Below are 25,254 nucleotides of genomic sequence, written 5' to 3'. Positions count from 1 at the left end.
CCTGCATTGAAACTACACTGCAAGAGCTGATGCAGCTTTCAGTGTGAGCGTCCTGCCACGAAGATCTGGTTTGAAATCTCTCCGTGAATCTCACCGAGCTGTCAAATCATTTTTCACCTAACCTGCCTCGCAGGGTTCTTCTGAAGATAAACTGATCACATGGCCTCTTCAGTGGAGGTGGCCCTAGGCTGTACAGATGACAGTCTCTTTCCACCCACCTTCTCTGGAGTTAAAGACTGGCTGGGTGGCATGATCAATTTTTTTTTCCAGTGACTGGCCGACAACTGGATGGTGTACAACAGACCTGGGCATTGTACAGCCCGTGGGCCACATCCGGCCCGATGGCTGACCCTGACTGGCCCGCAGGAGGTCCCTGGCAAATTAAAAGTCAATGCAAATATATATCGTCGTAATATGGATGTAAGCAATACAACCGCACTGCTTTTATTTTGAAGGATCTGCTAAACTGAATTGAATTTATTGCTTTCCATGTAATGTTAATGTTAATGTTTTTGTGAATATTCATTAAATAGTGTTGTTCTGTGCTCCACATTTTCATTGCATCATTGTAATGTTTCATTTACTGTTTTTATCGAGATATATATTGAGCAGAGCTGTCAGTGTCTTGGTCCGGCCCTTAACAACTGTCAAAGTTTCTCATGTGGCCCCATAGGAAAATTAATTGCCCACCCCTGGTGTAGAAGCTCAGGTGTGGGGCAGGATCCGTTCCCGACACACGTGATGCTTTGGAAGCCCTCTGCACAGGAAGAGATGTGCTCCTTATCTGCAAGGAAAGACAAGCTCTCCCACACCTCGCAGGCACCGTTTCTGGAGATCCGTGGAACGAAAACAATGTGTCTTCATGTAAAGAATCACCAGCAGCTTGAAAAGTTTCAAGCAGCTTGAAAAGTTTGTCGGAAACAGTTGCATGCGTTGGGCAACCGGTTCACTTAATTCCCTTGTCAACATTTTCAGCCTCCGGGAGGAGGGCTTCAAGTGCGCCAGCCAGCATGATTGCTTTGTTTAGAAGAGATATGTTTGTCTTCTTCAGCATTTGAAAGGGTAGCTGGACTGGTCTGTTTATTTATTTATTTTATTTAGTTAAAGTTTTTATATGCCGTCCCCTTGGTACATAGCCTCTGTTGCTGCAGAAACAACCGTCTCGTGGTTTTCCTCAGTATTTGTGGCATTCTACAAGCAGGTGCATTAGAGCACTGCAGGCTGCTGTTCCTTCCATTAAAAATACATCTGGGAGGGAACCAAAAATACATCTGGGAGGGAACCTCTAACCTTTCCGTACCCACCACCTTTCCACTCCATTCCACTCCAAGCTGCTGTCTTCACCCACACCAAGATGCATACTTAACCTGTCAAATACACACCTAGAACTGTTCAGAGGAAGAAATGTGAGAAGCAGCTGTGGGGGGAGGGCTTTCAGGGCAAGGGTTAAGCCCCTTCTCCCCCCCCCCCCCTTTTGAGCTTTCCTGCCAAGATCGGAGGCCTTCTAAAGCTGCTTTTCCCGGAATCCATCCATCAATGGTGTTTTAATGTGCATATTTGTGTAAAGCATTCAGTCTGGCCTTCAATGATTCAGAGAGCCAATGGACAATGTGTGGGTTGCTACATTTAAAAAGTAGTGACTCCTGAATGAGAATATCCCTGGGAAGGCAAACGGATGATCGCACTTGAAGCGGAAAGAGAAAGGTAATTTGGCCTGCTAGAGAAGCAGCGACGCGCAGCTGACCTGGAGGATCATCGGGGGAAAGTGATCTCCCTGACACGTCAGGCTCTGTACCAGTTGCTGGGAAATAGAGCAGGGCAGTGCGGTAACACCAAGTTCCTTTGTGCGTTTCCTGCTGGCAACCGGTCGCTCGCCGTGCCAGTCAGATGCTGGACTAGTTGGGCCTTGGTGGCATCCAGCAGGGCTCCCCTTACATGCCTCCGTTGGGTGAGGAGCTGTACAAATTGCGGTTTACACCCTGTAAAAATCCAAAGGATGGTTCAACATGCTTTCTGATGTCACATCCCGCCAGTAAGTGCAGCAAATATTCGCTAGCTGCCTTGAGTGACTTCGGCTGACCTGGCAGGAAATTACAGAATGACTGAATAAGCTATTTCTTCATACGCACAGCTGTGACTTTGCAGTATTGTGCTCCCCTCTCCCCGGCCAAGTGGATTTCCAACTGCCAGGTGCCTTCAGAACTTAGAACCGGAGAGAAGCACTTCTGTCCCCACACATTAGCTAGCCGGGTCAGCTCCGGGTCTGGGGACGCAGGCCAGCGTGTCTTCTGACCACGCCTCCTCTGTCTGGGAGCACCAAGCCGTTCTGGGCAGCGGTGACCTTCCAACTCCCATAATATGCCTGTGTGACTCCTGGCCAGATTGTTTTGGAAGGGGCCCAGCAAAGCTCCTGCCCAAAAAAGGAGGCAAAAATCAGCAAGCAGCAGCCCTGAAAGTAAAGCTGCTGGGAAGCAGGGGTGCTTGGTTGTTATTTTGAACTGTGTGCTTCTAAGCCACCTGAAAGCTATGCAAGAGAAAGGCTGGGCATAAATCTTCCGAAGAAAAAAGCAGTCTGAGCGTGTTCCCCTAAGGAGACACAAGACTAAGCAGACGAAGCACGTATCTAGGAGTGGTGCTCCTTATCTCCTGTTTTCCAAGCAAAAAATCACTCCAAAGGATTATTATCCTAGAATGTGTTTGACATTTCTTAGGGCATTTATTTTTTGGCATTGGAAAAGAGAGAGCCCAACCCATGACCAAAAATATTCAAAGCTAGCGCCAAATACTGAAGGGAAGATAATTAATGCAAGCTTGCTAATGTGGATGGAGGTCAATTTCTGGTGAGTGCCATCGTGGATTGTGCTTTAGCGTTGCAAACCATTTCTCATCCACTGAGGAGGAGAGTCTGTTTTACCCGCTCCATATTTTGCAACGATTGGTCCGTGATTGTGCAACATGCTTGCAGAATGGGCCATAGTGAAGCTGCATTATACTGACTGAGACCTCATTCTTGCCCCAAACACAACCTTCCTCATTCTGGAACTTTCTAGATATGTTGGGTGACAACTCCCATCGTCCCAAGACAGCTTGGGGAGGATGGGAGTTGCAGCCCAAGATACTTGGAGGGCATTGAACTGGGGAAGGCTGGGCTAGGCTGAGAGTGACCCAATGCACATGACACAACAGCCTGGTGTGGGTGAACTTTTGCCTGGCGATTGTGCCATGGTCTATTGGCTCATGTGAACCGGTGGTAGGGCCGGGTCGTTTGCAGGTTAGCCGACCTTCAGATGACACTAAAACAAGCCATGGGTTACATGAAAGCAGTCTGAACCTCGAGCGTCGGACCTCCACCTGCATTTCCAGGACAAAATCAGCCGTGCAAAACTGTCACAGGCGCTGGGAAATTGTGGCAGCCTCCGCAAGGGAGGGAAGCGCTGTTGGCAGCGGCTCATCAAGATGTCAAGATCGGGGGTCCTTTCCAGTTCCGCTGCCTGGAATGCTTGTCTTTGAAAATCACGGGGTTTAGCTTGAGTCCTCCTGTGTTTCTCCATAGAAACGTTTGCGGTTGTATTCGTTCCTCTGCAATCCACGCACCCCCTGAAGCCTGAAGGCAGCCAATGGCAGCAAACACAGAGCTCAAAAGAGCAGCACACACAAACGAGGACCGAGAACAAAAGGAAGCGGCTGTCCTTTGGGTCCCATCAGCCATGTTGCTGGGGGTTGATGGGAGCTGGCGCGGAGTGGTGTGCTCATCACCTACAGCAGTGGAAGGAGGCTTGCTATTGAAATTGTTCTGGGATGCTCCGTTGTGGCTTCAGCTTCAGTGCAGCAACTTTTAGCCGGCCAAAGGCTCCCCGGAAGAAGCCTTTTCTGACACATTCTCTCTTGTGTGCCGCAGAGGCTTCCCACACACAAGGTCCAGCCTAGACAATCGACTGGGCAGCATTCCCGGTACATAGTACAGAGGAAACTTTTCACTCGGAAGAGGATATAAAATTGACCCGGAAGGCACCATCTTAAAACATTCAAGAGCAAACACAGGCATTACGATTCTAATTCAAATCGATACATTCTGCCGATTTTGGTCACATATCCCGTATCCCAGCAAAGTACATAAGCACATCCTTTAGATTTTATTTGCATGCATTATTTAAGAACATTTGGGTTTACCCCATAATTAGGCGGAATTAATGTTCTGTGCATGAGCGTTGGTTCATTCTGCCCACTCCCACTGAGCAGCTGTGCACAAAGGATGCCCAATGAAGCACTGAGGCAGCGAGAAATCCATGTTTTCCTTGTTGCTTTCTTGATTTTACAATAGGCCCAACAGAGAGGAAAAACAGCAGGAAAATGGCTTGGAACAGGATGTCATTTTTGCAGCCCCGTCTACTGCATTGTCTTAAGCACACCTGTAGTAGCGACTTGGGACACAGCTCGTGTTAAACTCGTTTAAGCGATGCCAGTGAAAGGATTAAGTATATGCTTAATTCTCTGCCACTGAAACCAGTGAGATTCCAAATGCTTACCTTTGGCAGAATCCTAACCAGGACTGCAATATTGTTGATGGGAACATAATTTTCATGATAAAAATAAATTATATTGGTACTCGTTTAGATTTTAGCAACTGAACTGTTTACAAAACAATTTTAGCAACTGAATTGTTAGAATTGTTAGATTTTAGCAACTGAATTGTTTACAAAAACAATGTGGAAGAAGAGAGAGTATTCAAGGGGAAAATCTGGAATTTCACCTACCAAAATTGCCTTTACTCAGTAACATCTCAGTATTGAATGCATCCATTTGCATGATAAACTTGTCTCTGCTGTATTTTAACCTATTTCAAATGCTTTGACGAGCATGGAAAATGACATTGACCAGTAGCAACGTGTATGCAGCAGAATCATGTCATAATCTTATTGTAGTTTTGGTCTAACAGCTCCTTAATCAAATGCAGGGAATTCACAGGCTAACTGAATTCTATTATTTTAAGCCATCAGATTCCAGCCGAGCTGGGTATTTGCTGCTGATAGGCCTCAAGAGATGCAAACTTAATAGATACAACATTTTAAGAGCGGCAGAAGTAGATGGATTTTTCTCTTGTGTGATTTCACAGTAGTTTTGCATGAGTAAGAAAAAGCTGGTCCTGGGCAAAGCCACTTTCTTCTTTTTTCCCATCCTTGGAATTATTTGTTTAATGTTTTGATTTGGAAGTAGAGATGGAAGTAAAGATGAAGGGGGATGAGAGAGAGAGAGAGAGAGAGAGAGAGAGAGAGAGAGAGAGAGAGAGAGAAAGCTGTATGCACTGCTTTAAACATGCTTGGAAAGGGACCGACCGACATGCTTGGAAAGGGACCGACAGACCCACCCTTCCTCCAGCTATTCCGCAGGGGCTTCCAAATCCAGTGTTCATAGCACTACCTGTCAAAAGCCCCCATGCAGCCATTCGGCCCTTCCCTCCTTGGCAGAATTTCTGTGTGCTAAAGGAAAAGACAGAAGAAGGACAAACACAGGACGGTACACGGGGACCCACTGTAAAGTCCAGGCATGAGACAAGGGCAAGAGCACAACATAAACTTCATCGGGAAGCGCCCGGGTGGCCGTCCAGAACGTTGCTAGACTTGCACCAAACCCACACTGCCGTTGCTGCAAAAATCCTACCCCGTCCTCACCTTGGGAGTTTTACAGCCAGGTTGACTCCCTTTGCCAGTTATGAAGAGGCCATTTATCAAAGTGCACGGTTTCTCTCTCTCCAGTTCCCGTATCTCCCCTCCCCTCCCCTCCCTCGGCCTCCTGTACATTCATCACCACTATCACAGTAAAAACATGGAGCTGGCTAGATGTATTCGTTCTTCCCTGCCCGGGCCTCCCCCTGATCCGGCTCCCAACAGTATTTGTCGGTGGCACTCTTGGTTTTCTCCTTGTCTTTCTTGTCCTTCATCCTCCTGTAGAAGACCCAGCTCAGAGCAGCCGCCACCAGCAGGAAAAGAGCCAGTCCACCCAGGATGTAATACGGGAGGTACTTGGAGGCTCCACTGTCCTTCTCGACACCATCGCTGATGACGTGGTTTTCCGCATCCTGTGGATGGTTGAACACGGGCGGCGGAGAAGTGGAGCCCAGGGACACAGAGCTTCTGTCTTCTTGGGCTTGAACAGACGATTTGGACACCAGATCTTGCACCATTGCTGTAGGACTGGTGTTGGCCAGGCTCCATGGCTCCCCCTGCTGGCCGGGTGGGGCGGAGGTGCTGTGCATGGCACTCAGGAGGCACGAGAAACCGTCGGGAGCCAGGACCCAGCCTGGCCTGCAGGAGCACTCATAGCTGCCCAGCTGGTTGCTGCACATGTGCTCACAGTACTCCTCCTGGCATTCGTTCATGTCCAGACAAGCGGAGCCGCTGACCCCTTCCAGCTGGTAGCCGGGCCGGCAATAGCAGTGGAAGGAGCCCTCCGTGTTGGTGCAAAGCTGCTCGCACGGTGCGTGCTCGGCACACTCGTCCACGTCCTGGCACGCCTGGCCGTCGGGCCCAGCAGGTGTGAAGCCCAGGCCGCACTGGCAGGTGAAGCTGCCCGGGGTGTTGATGCAGGTTTGCTCGCAGGGCGGCTGGGCGGCGGTGCACTCGTCCACATCCACGCAGCTTAGCCCGTCCTCGGCCACGCGGTAGCCCGGGGCACAGAGGCACTGGAAGCCCCCGGGCTGGGCCACGCACTGCCCCTGGCACGGGTTGGAGCTGCAGTAGTCCACCAGGACGCAGGAAAGCCGGTCCCCTCCGAGCCGGTACCCCGCCTGGCAGGCGCACCGGAAGGAGCCCCCCGGCCCGTCCAGGCACGTGTGCTCGCAGCCCCCGTTGCTGTAGCCGCAGCCGTGCGTGCGTGAGGCGCAGAAGGGCCCCGGGCTGCTCCAGCGAGAGCTGTTGCCGTGGGTCTGCGGCTTGCACACGAGGAAGGTGCTCAGCGCCTCCTCTCCGCACAGCACTTCCGCCGAGGAGCCGAAGGGCACGGCCGCGAGGGAGGCGGTCGTGACCCCGAAAGGGGTGGTGTACCGGACGGTGCCCGGCCCTGCCAGAACGAGTGGACGGCACGTGCCCTGGAAGCTGAACTTGCACAAGTAGCCCGGCTTCCCGGCCGCCGAACGGCCGCAGTGGCCATCTGCCCAGGCCAGCTGCTGAGGTGCGGAGGGCACCCCCTGCAGGGCCACGCACCTGTCTGCAGTGCACGTTTCCCGTGGCTCCTGCCGCCAGTCCGCATAGTGGCCCTCCTCGCCTCCTGTCACCCAGCTGAAGCCCCTCAGAGGCCGGTGTTGCTGGTAGCACTTGCCCTTCTCTCGATGGAGCCCGATCCACAACCTTACCTCCGCATCTGGGCCAGTTTCCCCGGCGGGCATCTTGGCTAGCAGTTGCCGGACAAGCAGAGCCTCATCCTGGCTCTTCAGCGTCACCAGGTTCCCTCCATTGTCTTGGCACTTCTGCTGCGCCTCCGACCAAGTGTGCCTCCCAAAGTCGAGCGTGTAGCAAGCCGTCCCAGCACAAAGCACCTCCACCGCTTCGCTCGGCTGGACCGTCAGCCCGCAGAGCAGCGCTCGCCAGAGGACGTGAAGGATGATCCCCATGTCGAACGAGCCAAGGAACAGCGAGCTCCGCGAACTCCCCATTGCAAGCTCAAATCGTAAAAATAAATTGTGCAGAACACATGCGAAGACAATGAAGCAAGACTGTTTGCCTCCCATATCCCTTCATCTCCGCAGCTGGGTCCATATGCATCCTGTCTTGTTTTGATTCTTATTTGTCACCGGAGACTCAAGTTTCCTGAGAAAACCTTTTATTGTTCACTGCAACCCTTGTTATCCAGTTTGATTTAACCTGTTATTATTAGAAACATCCTTCTTTTTATACCCTCTTTGGGCATTCTTGTCTTTAACGTAATCCCTTTCTTCCATGTGAGAATCTTGCTGGAATGCTTCTTCTCGTCTTTTTTTAAAGTCAGAAAATATCATCAAGCTTCTAAACCACCCAAATAGGGCCTTCCAGTTGTCAGGCCGTGACTGAAAAAAAACCATTTTATTTTGGAATCATATTATCTGGAGACGAGTTGCCATACAGTTCTGCCTTTTTTTTTTTCCTGAAAGGAAAAACATTGCATTGCTTCTTCGCAATATGAATCTCACATTTTTATGATCTTTAAATAGACACAGAAGCCCTTAAACAGAAACTGGGTCATGGGAAAGTCTAGGCTTTAAAGAAGAGTCACGTTTTTGAAGAGTTCTGGACCAATTCGTGCACACTGTGAAGTTCCGACGCAGCCAAATTTGATAGGACAACATTCCTGTTGAGCGTAGCAGGTAGAGGATTTCACCCCAAGCGCTGCAAGAAATTTGGTCGGTGCAGCGACCAATATAGAAATATGCGAACTAAGAGTTCTAATGAGCTTCTTGCCTTTGGTACTCAGACTGTGCCCTGCAAACGGTACCTATGAAAACACCACAACAAGGCCTGCTGTCCAGTGTGGAATCTCCTTGTAAGGCATTTGCAGTCAGTTCGTACATGGAGCTCAGTATTTTCCCACTGGCGGCAGCTCACCCATGTTCCAGACAAGCCCTCTCTAGGTATGGGGAGCCAAGGTTCCATTTGGATGCCAGGAAGTACTTCCTGATGGTTCGGGCCCCTGGGGCGTGGAGTGGGCTGGGTTCTCCTGCACTTTTCTCAACAGCTGCCACATGGCTGGGGCGCAGCTGCACCATCCATGTAAAGGCCAGGATGAACTGGAAACAGAGGAACAGAGTGAGTCAGAAGGGGCCTCCTGGGCCATCTAGTCTGACCCCCGTCTCCAGCCGGCTCCGCTCATGACATGCCCACCATGTGCATGTCCAGCCTATCCTTGAACACCCTCACCGATGGGGCTTCAACTGCCTCCTCTGGAAGCCTGTGGAATTGCCTGAATGCATGGCCAGACCATGAGCTTTGCTCCTGGAGGTCTCGCACAAGATACCTACTGCAGAGCCTTCCACATGATGAAACCAGCTGGACTGGGAGCTGTGTCTTATTTGGCCTCTGGTGATGGGATGGAAGCCCTCGCCTCACCTGAGGGCGGCATCCAGCCTGGAACACGCAGCCTTCTCACAGAAAACCACCGGCAGGGAGTGCCATAGTTCCTGCTTCCGCTCCATGTTGCATCTACCAGTGGAGGGGACCTCATTCCAGCTAATGGTGGGGCCTGTGCTGCCCAGGGGAATTGTGGGAGAGCAGGAGAACCTGCCTGCATCTCAGGACTGAGGAAAACAGGCAGGAAATGGAGATGAGCAGGGAAGGGGGGAAGTGCTGCAGAAGAAAGACAGGGAAGAAATGGCTGGGTCGGTAAGTAGAGTGACCGGGGACAAGACATGCCTTGGCATCCTTTTGAGGAGCAGGGCATATGTTTTGAGAGCATATGTTGACCGTGCCAACTCAGGTCCAGCAGTTCCCTCCCTTCTGTTGAGGCTCTCCACTGCCTCCCCCGCATCCTCCGCTGCAGAAGTTGGTTCTTCTGGAGAAGGTGCGAGCGGGTGAGGGTTGTCTGGTAGGAACAGGCCCTGGCTCTGGATAGTCCACACTTGCATGTCCAAAGTTACAAAATTAAACGATGCCAACACAAAATGAGCACGAGCAGCTTTTGACTCAAAGTGGGAGTCTTGATCTCATCAGGAATCCACGTTGCGGCTCTTGCTTCCCGCATACACCTTGGAGATGTTCAAGCTTACCTGTGCTGCTCAGCTACACTCCTATGTGCTGTTGACCTGTCCTCTTAAAGCTCTTCTTTTGGGAAGTGGGGAGACACCCTGGACAGGCCAACGGTTTGCCTTTCCTGGAGGTCCCTTTTGTGTCATCTCAGTCCCTACTGTTTTTCCCCAATGTGCCTACAGCAACCTTCCTACACAATCCCCCTCGCCAACCAAATTGTGTACGTAACTGATAAAAGGATCATACACAGACTCCATCTTTGTCGTCCCGTCAGGGGCTGCCTGCCCACCGTGCACATTTCCCACATCTCTGAATAAACCCTAAATGTTCTTTTGATGGATTGCCCACCCCCAGCGGACTTCCCGTGGGCATTTTCTCTCTCTCTCTCTCTCTCTCTTTCTTGTACGTCATCACAAGAAAGCCTACTAAACACAGGCCTTGCTGCTAACAGCACAATAAAAGTGTGTCATGGACTATTTGTTGTTTTAACTTCTGTACAACTGTCTTGAGGGTCTTTTGAATAATTGAAAATACGTATTTATTAATTATTTAATAAAAGGAATGTCGTGTCTGACCCCACGTCTCCCTGATATGCACCTGGGCAAAGCAACCCAGTTCAGGCAGCACCAGACCAGGGAGAAAGGAGGAGAGGAGGCGGCATCTAAATGGTGTAGAAAAGGGGTGGGGGTGGGGGGGTGTTTGGTTTTGGCTTAGTGTTTATTCTTGATTTTGATTCCGAGATTTTTTTCATCTGTGAAATGTTATTGGTTTTACGTGTTTATTTAACCATTTGTTTAATTATTGTTAACTTGCTAGATCGTTCGTTTGTGATTTTTGCAAGCCGCCCTGAGACGCTTTTGCATATCGGGCAGGGTATAAATATTTTAAATAAATCAATAAACATCTCCAATACTTTGGTAAGATTCAGCTGTGAATGGAGCTGATTGTTCAGACATCCATCACATCTTTCTCCCTGCAGTCATATATCTTGGGATTGTTTGACTTAAAAGAACCCACAGCTCTTCTGGAAAGCCATGGCTCATGGCTCATATTCCACACAATCTCTGTTGCTTGGGGCCCGGCTATCTGAAGGACCATCTAACCCATATATGCCCCCATCCCCTCAGATCAGCCCCGGAGGCCCTTCTACGAGAGCCACCCCTCCAGGAGATGAGAAGGGGGGCAACCAGGTGAAGGGCCTTTTCTGTTGCTGCTCCCCATCTCTGGAACTCCCTCCCTCGGGAGACTCACCTGGTGCCATCTCCATTTTCTTTTCAGCACCAGGCAAAGATATATCTTTTTAGAAAAATGTTAAACATTTAGCTCCTGAATGCTGTGGCCCTTTTTATACTGTTGTTATAGATGTTTTAATTTGTTTGTGTTTTAATAGGTTTTTAATGTTTTGATTATGTTTTAATATGCTTAATGTATTGTAAGCCACCTAGGAAGGCCTTCACAGTTATGGGCGGCCTATAAATATAGGTATTCACATGTAACACCAGTCCCTCTATTGCTTACACTGGCTGCCAATTGAAGCCCAATTTCAGGTGCTGGTGATGACCTACAAAGCCCTAAATGGCTTGGGTTCTGGATACCTGAAGGAGCGCCTTCTCCGCTATGTGCCCTCCCTCCCCTTGAGATCTGGGGCAGAGACCCTCCTCCGGCAACCATCCTTGAAGGAGATCAGGAGGGTGGCTACCTGGAGGAGGGCCTTCTCGGTGGTGGCACCCCTATTGTGGAATACGCTCTCCAGAGAGGTTCGCCTGGCGCCAACACTTTGTTCTTTTCGGCACCAGGTGAAAACCTTTTTACTCTCCTGTTATTTTAATGTTTAATTGGCTTTAATTGTGATTTTATTGTGAATTGCTGCTATGCCATTTTTTATCTGTGCTTGGTATAAACCATCCTGAGACACTAGTAATGGGACAGTCTATAAAAGCTTTAAATAAATAAATACATGTGATTGATAGATTGGATGGATGGATGGATGGATAAGATGGAAAAAGATCTTGTGCTTCCTTACCACTGGGACCAAACTAGCCAATACACCCAAGGTTTGCTTCACAAGTAAATGTGCAATATATGTGCATTTAGGAATGTGAAGCAAAGCATGCGTGCATTTATCATTTAACTGTTATTATTTAAATACAAACTGTAGAGGTGGCAGGCAATTAGGATATGGGCAATGCCACCTAGGGAGCAAATGTTTAATTCTGTCTCTCCGTGCTGCAATACCAGATAAATTCCTATATATAACCCCACCAAAACACATTTATGGTTTTTCTCTTCCAGAAACTAGAAAGCAAAGAAAGCCTTCCAAGTCCTAGCTAACAGCATCACTTTAAGATGGCCCAAACATGCGCCTTGCTTTTCTCCTAAGAGAATGTCTCATCCTATTTTCCCTCTTACAAGCTCTGCTCACCGTATGGTGAATCAAGGTCAGTTAGAGGATCACAAAGCCTTTCCAGAGGCTTTCAAAAGACAAAGGCAAGCAGCGTTGGAGCAGGGCTCCTCCTCATGCACAGTTCCTGGGTCTAAAGAGGAAGAATTCCCTAGCAGATTGTGCCCTTGGTTTATCTTGGGGAACCAGCAAATTCGGCTTAGCAACTGTGTTTGGGGTGGTATTGTGCTCTTAACTGAACATCCTGCTAGGATATCCTGTAGCGATGTCTTGGCTGCTTATCTCTTGAATCATGTTGGTTCTTCTCAATCACAGGAAATGTCCATAATGTAAATGATTTCTAATGTGTGTAAGGTATAGTCTGCTGCATTTTAAGCAGCCCGGGGCAGGCATTCTATATGCGGAGAAAACAAAGATGCGGGGTGCCCAGCCCTCTTCCGTGTCGTGCTTGCCGCCCTCTGCTCATGGGGAACAATGGTCTGCAGAGAAACGTCTCCTGAACCCAGGGAGACATTCCAGATGAGCCAAAATATGGATTTTCCAGCCTTCTGGCTTGGCTGGAGAACCTCAACAAATGCTGGAGGTTCTTCTCTTCCAGCGGTTGCGCTCCATGAGGAGAAGGCCACAAAGTCGGCGGGGAAGAGGCCCGCCGCAGGTCACCCGCCACATCAGGTGACCACCGAGAGCTCAGGCCTGAAGGACCACTACCTTCCGTTTCCGAAGGGTCCACCTCTTGGCTTGGAGGACTGCTGGGGTTGTCCCATCTGCAGCTTCCCTGGAACGGAGCGAGATCTGGCAGCCCTGAGGGAAGGCAGGCGGGGAAGTCCCAGGCCGAAGAACCTGTGCTGCGCACGCCTGGAGAGGCCACCAGCTGGCCTGGGAGAACACTTTTCCTCTGCTCGGTTGTTCTTGGCTGCCTGTCTCCTGTGTTTGCTTTGGTAACAGTCGTTTTGCTGTTTCAGGACTGCAAGTCCGCTTGAGCGCTTGGCGGAAAGGCATTCTCTTTCTGCATTAGATAAAGCTACCAGGGTGGGATGGGGAAGCACAGACAGAAAGAAGTGGGTCAGCACTGGGGCTGGAGAGAGGCCAGCTTGGGGGGGCGGGGAGCTGGCTTTGGAGCCACAGCCCAAAACTCATCCCTGCCACAGCTCACTGACCTGCCTCTTGCCTCAGCACGCGCCGCCCGTCCCTGCGCCTACTGATCCGGCCGGCCCCTTGCATTCCCAGCCCTGGAAGGGATGGAGATCGGCATGTGTGGAGCAGCGTCGCTTCTCCGGCCAGCAAGCCTCATCCTGAGCTAATGAGAACGCAAGCGGGAGGGAAGCACTCGGCCTCTCGTGCTTGACGCCACTGCCTACCAAAGCGAGCTGCAGTCGCCATCTTCTGAAAGGGTTCTGCATGCTCGGCTAGCCCCCCGTCAGCCTGAAAGCTGGGGAGGGCCACGGAAGTCGGGAAGGGTCATCTGTCTGCAGGCCAGAGTGAGAAGTTTTTTTAATTACGTGCTGATGGAAAATTCAGTGGGGGGAGGCCTGCAGCCCGCCCTGGCTTCATCCCTCCCCCCACCATCTTTGCCGTACGCCAGGGGTCCTCCCACTTTTCACCAGGGGACCGGTTGAGAGGTGCTGGTGCTGGACGCGGGCCGGAGAGGTGGGGCCAGCAGGGCACACGTGCGCTGAGGCGGAGGGGCAGGGCGAGGCGAGGCGGGGGCATGCGTGCAATGCAATGGCTTGCTCACGTGGAGATCGTTTCTCCGAGCGAGTCCAAATTGATCTCCGAGTGAGCAAGCCGCTGCCTCCCTGCACGGAGGGGGGCGCGAGGCTGGTGGTGGTGGGGGCGCATGGCATGCGTGTGGCACATGGCGCATTAGAAACCTCTGAGGCGGGCCAGACAAAGGGCCGTGGCGGGCTGGATCCAGCCCCCGGGCTGTAGTTTGAGGACCCGTGCTGCACACGGCTGGGCGAAGGCCGATTGCTCCCATGCAGAATTCTGCACCTCTTCTAGGGCACCTGGAGCAATCTCATCTCCCTTCCTGTGCTAGTGCATACATGAACTGGTCGCATGCCTGCCTGCATAGCTACCCACGGAAGTTAGCATGTCGAGGCACCTTTGCTAAGCTGGAAAGGCATGGGCCTGCAGCTGGATGGGGGACCGACCACCCGCAGAAGCAGAGCAGGGGCATGGACTCGGTGGCCAACTCTATGCTTCTTTATCTTTTTGGCTGGGCATGCACAGGGTAGGTATGTCATGAGTGGAGCTGGCTGGAACTGGGGTCAGACTAGATGGCCCGGGAGACCCCTTCTGGCTCCCTGTTTCTATGTGTAGATTCACTTCACCGGCAAGGACATGTCTGCACTCAGAGGGGTGTGCTGTGGGCGCAGACTAGAAATCCAGAGATATTTGCAGAAATCCAGAGATATTTGCATGCATAGGAATGGTATGATTTTGCATGGATAGGCTGTATTAACTAAAGCCCCGTCAGTGCTGAGGAGCTTTTCCATCCCCTTCAATTTAGGAAAACACAGAGTACATAGAGGGATTTCCCGCGGACTGCATCCATCCTAGCCTGGTACAGGCAGTCCCCCGAATCACCTTCTGGGATAAGCTTTTGTGCATGGCAAAAGTGCTGCTCAGGTCCCACAGGTCAAGAGAACACACCTGCTTCAGGTGTGGGACCTTGGACCACGCATGCCACCAAACGCATTAGCCATCCGGATGCACTTTTTCTCGAAGAAGGAGAAATAGGTTGAGATGCTCTCCCAGTGCCTGGCTTTTTCTCCCCGGCACCTGTTCAAACGTCTTTTTGTTTTCCTCTCACAGCAGCTGGGAAAATCTCCAAGGTGGCTGTAAGCTGACTCTGTTTTTTGGAGCAGCAGGAAATGCTTTGCTGTGGTCACAGGACAACCATGACTCAGCCTACAGCACTGGAAAGAGTCTCAAAATCAAGCTGGATGTTACATCACACAGAAGAGTCCTCCGCGAGTGTTTGGCTGTTTGTTTGTTGGTAACCAACAGCTGCCCCGGTGGTCCGTCACTGACCCTTGTGGTTACTTCCCTGATGAGGTGCCACTAACGCTAAAAGATGTGTCGAAATGATTTCATTGCGTTGGAATGAAATCTTGGGCACATTTTGCAAGTTTCTGTGTAGCAGAATTGGAGCAGCATTTTCTGAATGACAACAAGCCCATCTTAGACCAGGAGGAGGAGGAGGAGGGATTCTAGATTTCATGTGTGTGCACAGATATTGGTTGGAAGAGGGCAGGGTACTTTGGTTATGGCCAGGGGGGCAACTTTGGTCAACATCTCAACTCACATTCTTCCATTATTGTGCTTTTTTGTCATAGAACGCACCGGAACAGAGTTCCGGCACCTTTTTTTGACAGTTTTTTCAAGCTTTAAAAGTAACTTTTGAAAATTTGATGTTTGGTCCACGTGGATTTGAATCTCCCTGTCTAGCATAGCAGGTCAGCGGCAAAATCATTAAAACGGTGCTTGCAGGCTGCTTGTGTGTCGAGTCCGATGCGTGCGTACTTCGTCCACGCTGGTTGTGATGGCGCTGCCCAGCTTGTGATTGGTTGTGTGGTCACGCGCTGAGTGTTTACTGTGAGTGGCAACCGTTATGTTTCATTACACAACTGACGTGTGTGGGTGTGCGTACAGTGATTGACTACATGCAAAAGGTAAATAATTCCATGAGTTCCGGCACCGTTTTTCTTACAAAAAAAAGCACTGATTGTGCGTATTATTGTTTGCAACCCTTCACTTGTTTTCCAAATTCAGCATCTGAGGCAGGGCCTTCGGCTTGGCTCTTTCTGCCCTTCCTGCACACAATCCATGTAATAAGTCTCACACAGAGGTCTCAAATCTGCCTGCCATATGAACCAATCTAGTCCTCGGTGTGCTTTACAAACGGATGCTTGTATAGATCCGCTACAGCAGGGTGGACTTTAAGTACAGAATATGAAGCAAATGCCTGTGAAAGAAGCTAAGATTGTCACACTGAAGATCAGGAGAACAATTACTCAGAATCAACAGCAGCTACAAAGAAATGTTGAAAACAGGAAGAGCTTCAATTGCAAACATGGTGCAAGGAGGGGGGAAAAACAGGATCTGAAGCTACAGGGAACCCAGAAAGAAGGTAGTAAATTGTATGGATTAGAAGAAGCCAGGGAACTTGAAAGGGTTAATGAAACTGTAACTGAGATGAACCTTTAACCGAAACTTAAAGAAACTTCAAGCTGTCCCGAGACATTTGTAGGGGATGGAATAGAAAAACTTTTAATAAATCAATAAATAAAAACAGACTTCAAAACCTTACGGGGAGGCCTAAGCTGTGTGGAGAAGCTAAGATGGACCACAACTCAGAAAGAGTTAAGGAGAATGGGCTTCATTTGTGTGCACAAAATAAACTTCTCTGTCCAATAGGTCCCAGTTACTTGGATGCCCTTAAAAATGGAAATTTGTCATCATTTTGGAATGTTATTATAAACCATAATTTCCTGTCCTTCTCAGAACATGATGAGCCCTGGCATTCACAGTATAAAAACGCAGCATGTTTGGAGCGCTGTTTGCGGCTTGCCACTAGAGGAAAAGCAGAGAAAATGCAGAGAAACAGCCCAAGCTGCTGACCTCAACCCCAAAATTTTGGGCTCAGAAACCCTACTAACATACTGCCATTATTATGTGTATTATTATTTGCAATAGGTCTGCAGAGCAGTAATCACTGATCAAGGGGAAAGCGCAGTCCATTAGCAACATCACTGTGTTCCCAGCTCAGAGATCTTGCAGGGCAGTGTGGCCCAGTGGTCATTCCCCTTTACAGTTCTCTCAACTGCCTGCTAGGGTGGTGGCTGAAGGATCACCAAAAACAGAGGAAATGCATCAGAGAGAACGGTGATTTGCAGAATATTGGCACGTGCTAATTTACAAATTCAGAAACTTTAATTATAGCTTAAATAGAAATATGAAAACAGGAAACAGGTCTTAGTGTTGCTTTGCTTAAGGCAGTGCTAGGAAGATCGCCACTTCCAAGTGGGAACACCTCAAACAGAGGATTGTCACTTGGTAATCCTTCAAAAAGAGGACTGCTGTTCAGAATTAGCTATACCTGGGCCCAGATCTACAAAGCTCATCAAGGAGAAGGTACAGAAAGGGATGCAGTAAAATAGATAGCCACTAATAGATCTGGCAAGATGGTACTTCAGGCAGTCATATTTTTCAATGACTTTACGGTGCTTAGAAACTGTATAACTGTCAAATAGTTGTGGGGTGGGTGGCAGGGGAGAGAATCTCATTCTGCATAGCCCGAAATTCCTCATCCTGCCTAATCTTGGAACCTAAGCAGGGCCAGGCCTGGTTGCAGTCTGGATGGGGGACTTAATGTTACAAACTGTCCAGAAGGTTTCGGCTACGGGAGGTATAGAAATGTAATGAATCATTCGGGAAGATGCTCTGCATGTAATCCAAAGTTCTTGGTGGTTTGAACACTGAGCCATGCTCGTTTGAGGAATGTTTGGAACCAGGCTGTGCCACGACCCAGCCTTCCCAAAAATGCTCCGGCGATCTCAAAGCCGTCGCTCGCCCGCCTGGTGAAGGCACTTTCACGTCCGGGCTTTTGCCCAGGACACGAGGGTCATTCTGGGAGACCACAGCCTTGGCAGGCGCTTTCAGACTCTTATGTGGAAATGTGCTACTGCTGGGCACGCCTCTGCCCTCGGAGGAGCACCCCGGGCAAGCAACGTGAAGGGCACGCTTCTCCCTGGCGTGGCACGCGGGGCTGGCCCTCCCATGAGGTCGGTGGGCGGCTTTTGGTGCTTTTGATGCCCTGACCTCAGGCGGTCCATGGAGCACACGAACTCCTCCGGCACATGAACTCCTGCTCAGGCAACGGGGCTTCTCCTCCACCCGCGCTCTCCATGCCCCCCAGCACTCCTTCCAGATCTGCTCCAGGTGGTCCTGGACACCCCCCCCCCCGAAAGCATGGATGTCCTGCAAGAGAAAGGGGGAACGTATCCTGCCAGTACTTTCTGCCCCATGGGCAGGCGCTCCAGGCTGGAGTGATCTGGGGCTGGGCACGATCTGCAGCCGCCTCTCAGGGCCCGCGCCCTTTTCCTCGCGTGAAAAGCAAAGGCTGTTACATCGAGACATGGATGGTCGTCGGAAATCAGAGCACTTGGGTCCCGCTGGCCGCTCCGCATGGGCACTTCCCCTTCGCGTGGGCGCTCCAGGGAAGCCGCCCCAACAGCGGCTCTCTGCGAAGGCATCTGCAGCTCTGGGGGGTCCCAGCAGCCCTGCGCTCCCTCTGCAGCGGATGCCGCCGGGGAGAGCAAGCCACGGACCTTTCCCGAGAAGCCACCTGCCCTGGGACACTCCAGCGAGCCAAGTCTGAGGCCCACGTGGTCCAGCCGAGCCCTGATGCCCGGCTCCTAGCGGCCCTTCCTTGGGACCAGGTATCACAGGAAGGGCGTATCCCTGGAGACGCCCCTGCACCATAGCAAACCCCCCAACACGCTCTCAGGAAGCTGCGCTCAAGAGCGGCTGAAATGAAGCTAGTTTGGAAGCCGACGGCAAGCAATGAGTCTCAGAGGAGACGAGCGCTTTGCACATCCTCAAAGGCATGCTGTCCTCTGCTTTATTTTTTATTTTCAGAAAAGTGGAGTGGACAAGCACACGGGCTATGGGCCGAATTGGTGGCGAGGAGGCATCCAAGAGAAACACAGCTTGCATCTGCTTTTGGTTTAGAGACGCAAACAGAGCGGCAGCGGTTAACGAGAGACGCCGTGGCACATTTGTTTGTTTTTAATTAGGGTGGGTGGAGAATTGAACTCACAGAACACTGCTTGTTGTGGAGTCAAAATTTCTGCTTGCTCATGTCAGAGCATCTCTTGGGGGGCTGTTTTTGATAGCCTGCTTTTGATGCCATTATTTTCAGGAAGGAGGTTTCAGTCGGCCTCACCCCCGGACAGTCCGGCTGCCAAAAGCAGCACCTCATAGCTTTGGGATTAGGAAACCGTGTGCAAATGCTGGGGCTGCGGCAGGGGAACTTGCTCCTTTAGCCATGGGAAAGTCCTGAGCAGAAATCAGAAAGCGGGCAGCAGGCAGGTTTTTTATTTGAACCGATAAATGCGATTTCGATCGCGCTTATATCACACCTTTCCTTAAAAGAGCGAAAGACTGTGGATGGGACCTCCCCACCCATTTTATCCTTACAACAACCCTGCAGGGTAGGTTTAGCAGATCCATGGTGAACCATTGGCTCAAAGTCACCCAGGGAGTGTCACCGTCGAGGGGAAATTGATGGATCCCTTCGGTCCGGGGCTATCACACCTGTTCAGGGAGTGTGGCCCCACTGGCTCTCCTGGGCCTCTCAGAGCCCTTCAGCCCCGTCAGCCATGGTGTCCTTCTGGACAGGTTGGCCAAGGTGGGGGTTGGAGAAGAGCTTTGCGGTGGTTCAGCTCCTACCTGGCTGGCCGAGTCCAGAAGGCAGCCCTGGGGGACCAGGTGCTCTGCGCCACGGCAGGTGCATCCTGGGATACCGCAGGTCTCAGTGCCGCCCCCTGTGCTTCATGGCACCTCTAGGAAGCCCCTGGGAATGGCCATCCAAAGACTGGGCTGAGACTCAGCAAGATGCGGGTGACACTCAGCTCTACCTCTCTTCTACACTCACCCAGGTGAGGGTGTCGCCATCTCGTCGCCTGAGCTCAGGAATGGACTGTATGAGGATCAATAAACTGATCGATTTAATACTGACAAGATGGAGGTGCTGCTAGCAGGGGGGTCATCAGACAGGTTGGGGGGCATTGCCCTGTCCTTGGTGGGGTTGCAGGCTGGGGGTGCTCCTGGACCCGGTATTGTCCCTGGAATGGCAGGTGAGCTCAGTGTCCAGGTGTCCAGCTGTGGAGGACACACCAGCTTCATCCCTGCCTGGACAGACAGAGCCTGGAGCAGTCACCCACACTGCATGGGGCTGCCCTTGAAGACGGTCCAGCAATTACAACTGGCACAGAATCGGGCTGTTCGGCTGGGGATGGAAGCCCCATTCACCCGCACTGAAAGATCCCCACCGCTCCCAGTTGTGGCTCAGGCCCAATTCAAGGTGCCTGCGCTGTCATGTAAAGCCCTAAACAGCTTCCGTCCCGGCTATCTTAAGGAGCACCTGCGCCAGGTGTGCCTGCCCTGCCTTTGGGATCTACAGAGGGGGCCCTCCTGCATGAGCCGCCCCTTAAGGAGGGGAGAGGGACGGCCACGAGAAGCAGGGCCTTTTCTGCTGCTGCTCCCCATATCGGGAACGCTCTCCCCAAGGAGGTCCACCCAGTGCCTTCCTTACATTCTTTTTGGCACCAGGCAAAGCCCTTCCTTTTAAAAAAATATTTGAATAGTAAATGCCACCTGCCCTTTGTTTTGTATTTTTGCCCGTTTTTATTGCGATTCTATTGTTAATATTACGTTGCAATTGGTTTTCATTGTGCGTCTGTCCTGTGATTGTGAAAAGCACGCACGTTTTAAATCAATAAGCAAATAAGAGGCGTTGCATCACACCAGCCCTCGATGCCTCTCCCCCACGATCGTCCAGAAAGTGCAGACAGTTCCCGCATTTTGGCTCTCCGCGAGCGGCCCTTGTCCTCTCCTGGTGGAACAAGGGCACAGGTCCAGTGAGCAGCTGGGGCAGGAACAACTTTGCTTGATGAATGCTTCCGAAGGCGTCAAACTGTCCTAATGCGTTCTGGAGAACTGTTGTGCACAGCTGCCCTTATTGACGTTCACATGAATAAGTTCGAGGGAATATTTGAAGTAACTTTTACTGAAAGAAGCATCAGTACAGAGACAATGATGTGTCACAACTTGTCGCAGGCTGTGGCATTGCCTGGCAAGCTCCCAAATATACTGATAGTTATATTTATGATTTTGAGACAACTTTGGGGGCTGATGCCTTCTTTGGGATACAACCATTATTCCCCTGTTCCTATAACTTAGGATCACAGGCTCCAAGATATTCTCCACGCACGTTCTCCAATGCCTTGAGGGAAAAGTCTGGTGCCTGGATGTCACGGCAGCATGAGCTGTAATAAGAGAGGGAAAGACGTGAACTGGCTAGTTAATACAGCGGTACCTCGGCTCACGAACTTAATCCATCCCAGGACTCTGGTTGTGACCCAAACTGGTCATGAGCCGAGTCAAATTTCCCCATAAGGGTCAATGTAAACAAGGTTAATCCGTTCTGCAACTTTTTTTTTTTTTAATCACAAAAATGTGAAGCAAAGTGACGAAGAACAGCAACGACCACAGCCATCTCCCCGCCCACCCCGAGCACGAGCGCGCCCAGCTCATCACGCCTGTCATCCCGGCACACTGGGGGAGGGAGAGAGGGGTGGGAATGCGAGTGCGCTTGGGGGGAGACGGGCGCGATCGTGCTGTGGGGGGAGACGGCCGAGATCGCGGTTGTGCTCTTGCAGGAAAGTCGGGCGCGATTTCAGCCATCTCCCGCCCGCCCCCAGCACGATCACAACCATCTCCCCTCTTATGGGGGTGGGGAGATGGCTGCGATTGCGGCCACCACCCAATGCAGAGTTTGCGACCCAAGTCAATTTTTTAATGCAATTTTTATTCGTAGCCCGACTTGGTTGTGAACTGAGGCGTCCGTGAGCCGAAGTACCACTGTAGTTCCCAGTGCTGCCACCAAGTGGATGCTTGTTTGTTTTTTCCTTCCTGTCTCTGCTTAAGCATCCTTTTGAGTTACATGCCACTTTTCCACAGTGTGCAAAGCAGCCTACAAGTTCATCAACTTATTTTCAGAATGCAACATCGTCTGTGCAAAAGATAATGTGTTAGAACATGGATCAGCAAGATAAACAGATAAAGCAAAGACTTTCCTACAGCCAAGTGGTAATGCTGAATAGGTGCCATGTTGTCTAAATGGACCCTGGAGGTGGCTGCCACGGTTTTAAAGCCAGCATGTAGGAATGTATCCTCCTAGCTGCTGTCCAGGTAAATCTGGCCAGGGCGACTTATTTTATATTGTTAATTTTGTTGTATATTTGAATGTATTATATTTTAATTTTATGTTGTGAGCTGCCCCGAGGCTTTAGTGAATGGGGCGGCATAGAAATGTTTTAAATAAATAAATAATAAATTTCCCAGTCCAGGTTGAAAGCTGCATTTGATCCCTCAGCGCAGTGTTCCTTTAAAGAAAGGGAGAAACTTTGAAGAAGAAAAAACTTGGCTACCCAGGAGCATACAAGAAAATCTATAAGGCAGTACAAGAATAAGAATCAGGATGGAAGAAGGTGAGACGACCGGAATAAATGGCAGTGCAAAGTGACAAGCTGGGCTCCTCCTCCGAGCATTCAGAAGCCGCAGACCGTCTTCCTTGCAAAGCGTTCTTTATTAACCCCAAAGCACAAATCACCCCGAATGAATCTCCGAGCATGGACAGAGCGGCTTGTTGCACCCTAGCCAGTAATCTCGTGATCGCCTCCAGAAACGCTCCTTATGAGCATGCCTGGGGCCCATCCCCGTGCGAGGGCCTTCCAGAAGGGGCACCCCTCCCCTCCTGACGCTGACTGTCTAATTGGGCCGCCTGCTTCTGCCGACACGTCCTCCCAGCGTCATGGGCCACAGCTGCCTGGTCTCCTTCTGAGAAACCCCCGTCTCCATCGTCCCCTCCCCTCTGCTTTATGTCTCGGATATTCCCAGGAACGCTCTCTCCCACTCTGCAGAGTCCGGCCTTGGTTGAGCCCCTCTGCTTCTCTTCTCAGGGTCGCAGCACAGCCCCTCTTTAATAGGGTTATCGCCTACAAAGCCCTGAACGGCTTCAGACCTGGTTATCTAAAGGAGCGCCTGCGTCCATATCTGCCCTCCCGCCCCTTGAGATCGGCAGCAGAGGCCCTCCTCTGGGAGCCCTCCGTGAAAGCTATTAGGAGGGTGAGCACCCGGAGGAGGGCCTTCTCTGCAGTGGTGCCCCGCCTATGCAATGCGCTCCCCAGAGAGGTCCGCCTGGTGCCGTCGTTATTTGCTTTTCAGCGCCAGGCCAAGACCTTTTTATTCAAACAATATTTTAATGAATTGCTAACTTATTTATTGGTTTAAATTATTGCCTGGATGTTTCCAGTTTTTTATGTATTGTATTGTTATTTATTTGTTGGAAGCCACCCCGAGGCCTATGCGAAGGCCTCGCATATAAATAAATAAATAAATAAATAAATAAATAAATAAATAAATAAATCTGCTGCAGATTCTGATGCTGGTGAATCCCAGCCAGCAGTTCTGGGGCTCCTGCAGCAGCTGTGCTTCTCTCTCCCGACACTCAGGGCCCGGCTGCACGTGGTTCCTTCTGCAGCCCAGGCTCCATCTCCGGAAAGTTCTCCATCTCTTCTTCAGCATCTGTTGTCAGAGTCAGATGAGGGGTGTGTTGGAAGATTTCCCCAAGAATTCTGATTAATATTCTTTGGCTGGGCTTTGCATTGTAGCCCTTCACTGCCCTGGGCCACCTCTCTCCAGAACTCATTTCATCTGAGCTGGTCATCTCCAGGGTAAGATACTTAGCATCTGTCTGTCTGAAAAATCTCCCCTTCCGGCCCATTTTAGTTTGCCGTCAACACCATTGTTGAACTATTCCATTTTGCTTTGTGGTTTCCAGTTCGCCTTGATTCATACTTCGCATGTTCCGTGTTCCAATGGGATGTTTTTTTAAATTATTATTTAAATAACAGTACCGTCTGAGAAGAAAAAATAAAAAGTAAAAATAATAAAGACAATGCAGCCAAAGGATTTTCAAACAAATACTAAACAGAACATAGCTACCAGAAAAAAAGGCGGAATCGCTGTTAAGTCAGTAATCATTATCCTCTCTACTCACTTGCATCTTTTAATAGAACTTAGTTAAAATTCATTGACATTTCTACCAATTTGCTATTTTTCAAGTTATTCTCTATTCACCTTGACTCAGCTTTCTGAAACAGCCAAATCTTTACACAAGAAGCAGTCCAAATGTATGTGCCGTGCACTATTGGACTGTTACTGTACACCAAAACTGCTTTTTGCTGTAAACAGTTCTTTTATGAGGAAAAAAAGAAATTTTTAAAGCAGAAAACCTGCCAGGGACCAAGGTCTCGCATGGAAACACATTGCAGATTGGGCCATGTGGCTGCTTTTTTTCTGAAATAACAGTAACCAGATTAAGGAAGGTTTTTCTTAAGTTCTTATTTGATTCTTTCACACAGAATTTGTCATGAGAGATCATTGGTTGCCTTCCTGTTCCCTATCTTGCTGTTTGTTCTGAAGTTTTGCAAACCAAAATTCAAAAAAAGATCCTGAAGGTTAGTATTATTTTCCTTAACCCTTGCTTCTTCCCCACCACCCACCGCTGTACAGAATGTTTAATATGATGCATATGTTAGATAGGGTATGTCTTGGGATCGGTCTGTATAAACACGTTGTTTGTTGCTTGCATTCTTTGGGCAGTGTTTTCAAATGACTCGAAATCAGCTCCTTTCTTTGGAAGTTGCAAGATGTGCTTCCTTTGTGATTTGCGTTATTGCTTTCCGCATTCTTGCTATCCTGCTTCAGCACACCCTTAACTCTTGTCATCTCAAGGACCTGGCCACCCACCAAGTCCATTTCCTGCTTCTAGTATACTCAAATATACCATTTCCTGATCTGCGGTATACATTTTCGTTCCTCTTCCATTACAGCAGTTCTGAATAACATCCAACGATTCTAGAGTAATTTCACTCATCCAGCTTTCACTTTTTTTAAATAATAATAATAATAATTATTATTATTATTATAACATTTCTATGCCGCCCCTTGCCGAAACCTCGGGGCGGCTTACAACACGATAAAATACATTGAAATACAATAGCACATAATAAATTGCCATTAAATACAAAAAATACATTGATTTACAAATATAAGATTAAAATTATCAGTATAAATTAAGTAAATAAAAATATAGGAGGAGAAAGAGAAGGAAGAAGAAGTTGCCCTGGCCAGATCATATGTTTTAACAATTAAAGTGATGTTTAAATAAAAAGGTCTTTACCTGGCGCCGAAAGACCAGTAACGACGGTGCCAGGCGGACCTCTTTGGGGAGTGAATTCCATAGGTTGGGCGCCACCGCAGAGAAAGCCCTCCTCCGAGTACTTACTT

The 25,254-nt window shown here is 49.9% G+C and overlaps 1 protein-coding gene across 1 annotated transcript; it reads right to left on the bottom strand.

The window, feature by feature from the left end:
* Window positions 1–5,833: 5,833 nt before the first annotated feature.
* Window positions 5,834–7,606, bottom strand: LOC123029651 (complement component C1q receptor-like). Its single transcript, XM_044442831.1, has one exon. It carries the CDS (start codon window positions 7,604–7,606, stop codon window positions 5,834–5,836), a length of 1,773 nt encoding a protein of 590 aa, XP_044298766.1.
* Window positions 7,607–25,254: the final 17,648 nt, after the last annotated feature.

This window comes from Varanus komodoensis, unplaced genomic scaffold (genome assembly GCF_004798865.1).
Source record: "Varanus komodoensis strain SLA01 unplaced genomic scaffold, ASM479886v1 scaffold40, whole genome shotgun sequence".
Lineage (NCBI taxonomy): Eukaryota > Metazoa > Chordata > Lepidosauria > Squamata > Varanidae > Varanus > Varanus komodoensis.
This window is presented reverse-complemented; position numbering and strand designations above follow the sequence as displayed.

What these genes read in the sequence shown, in the direction of transcription:
- LOC123029651 (XM_044442831.1), bottom strand. Translation starts at nt 7,606, where the DNA reads ATGGGGATCATCCTTCACGTCCTCTGGCGAGCGCTGCTCTGCGGGCTG.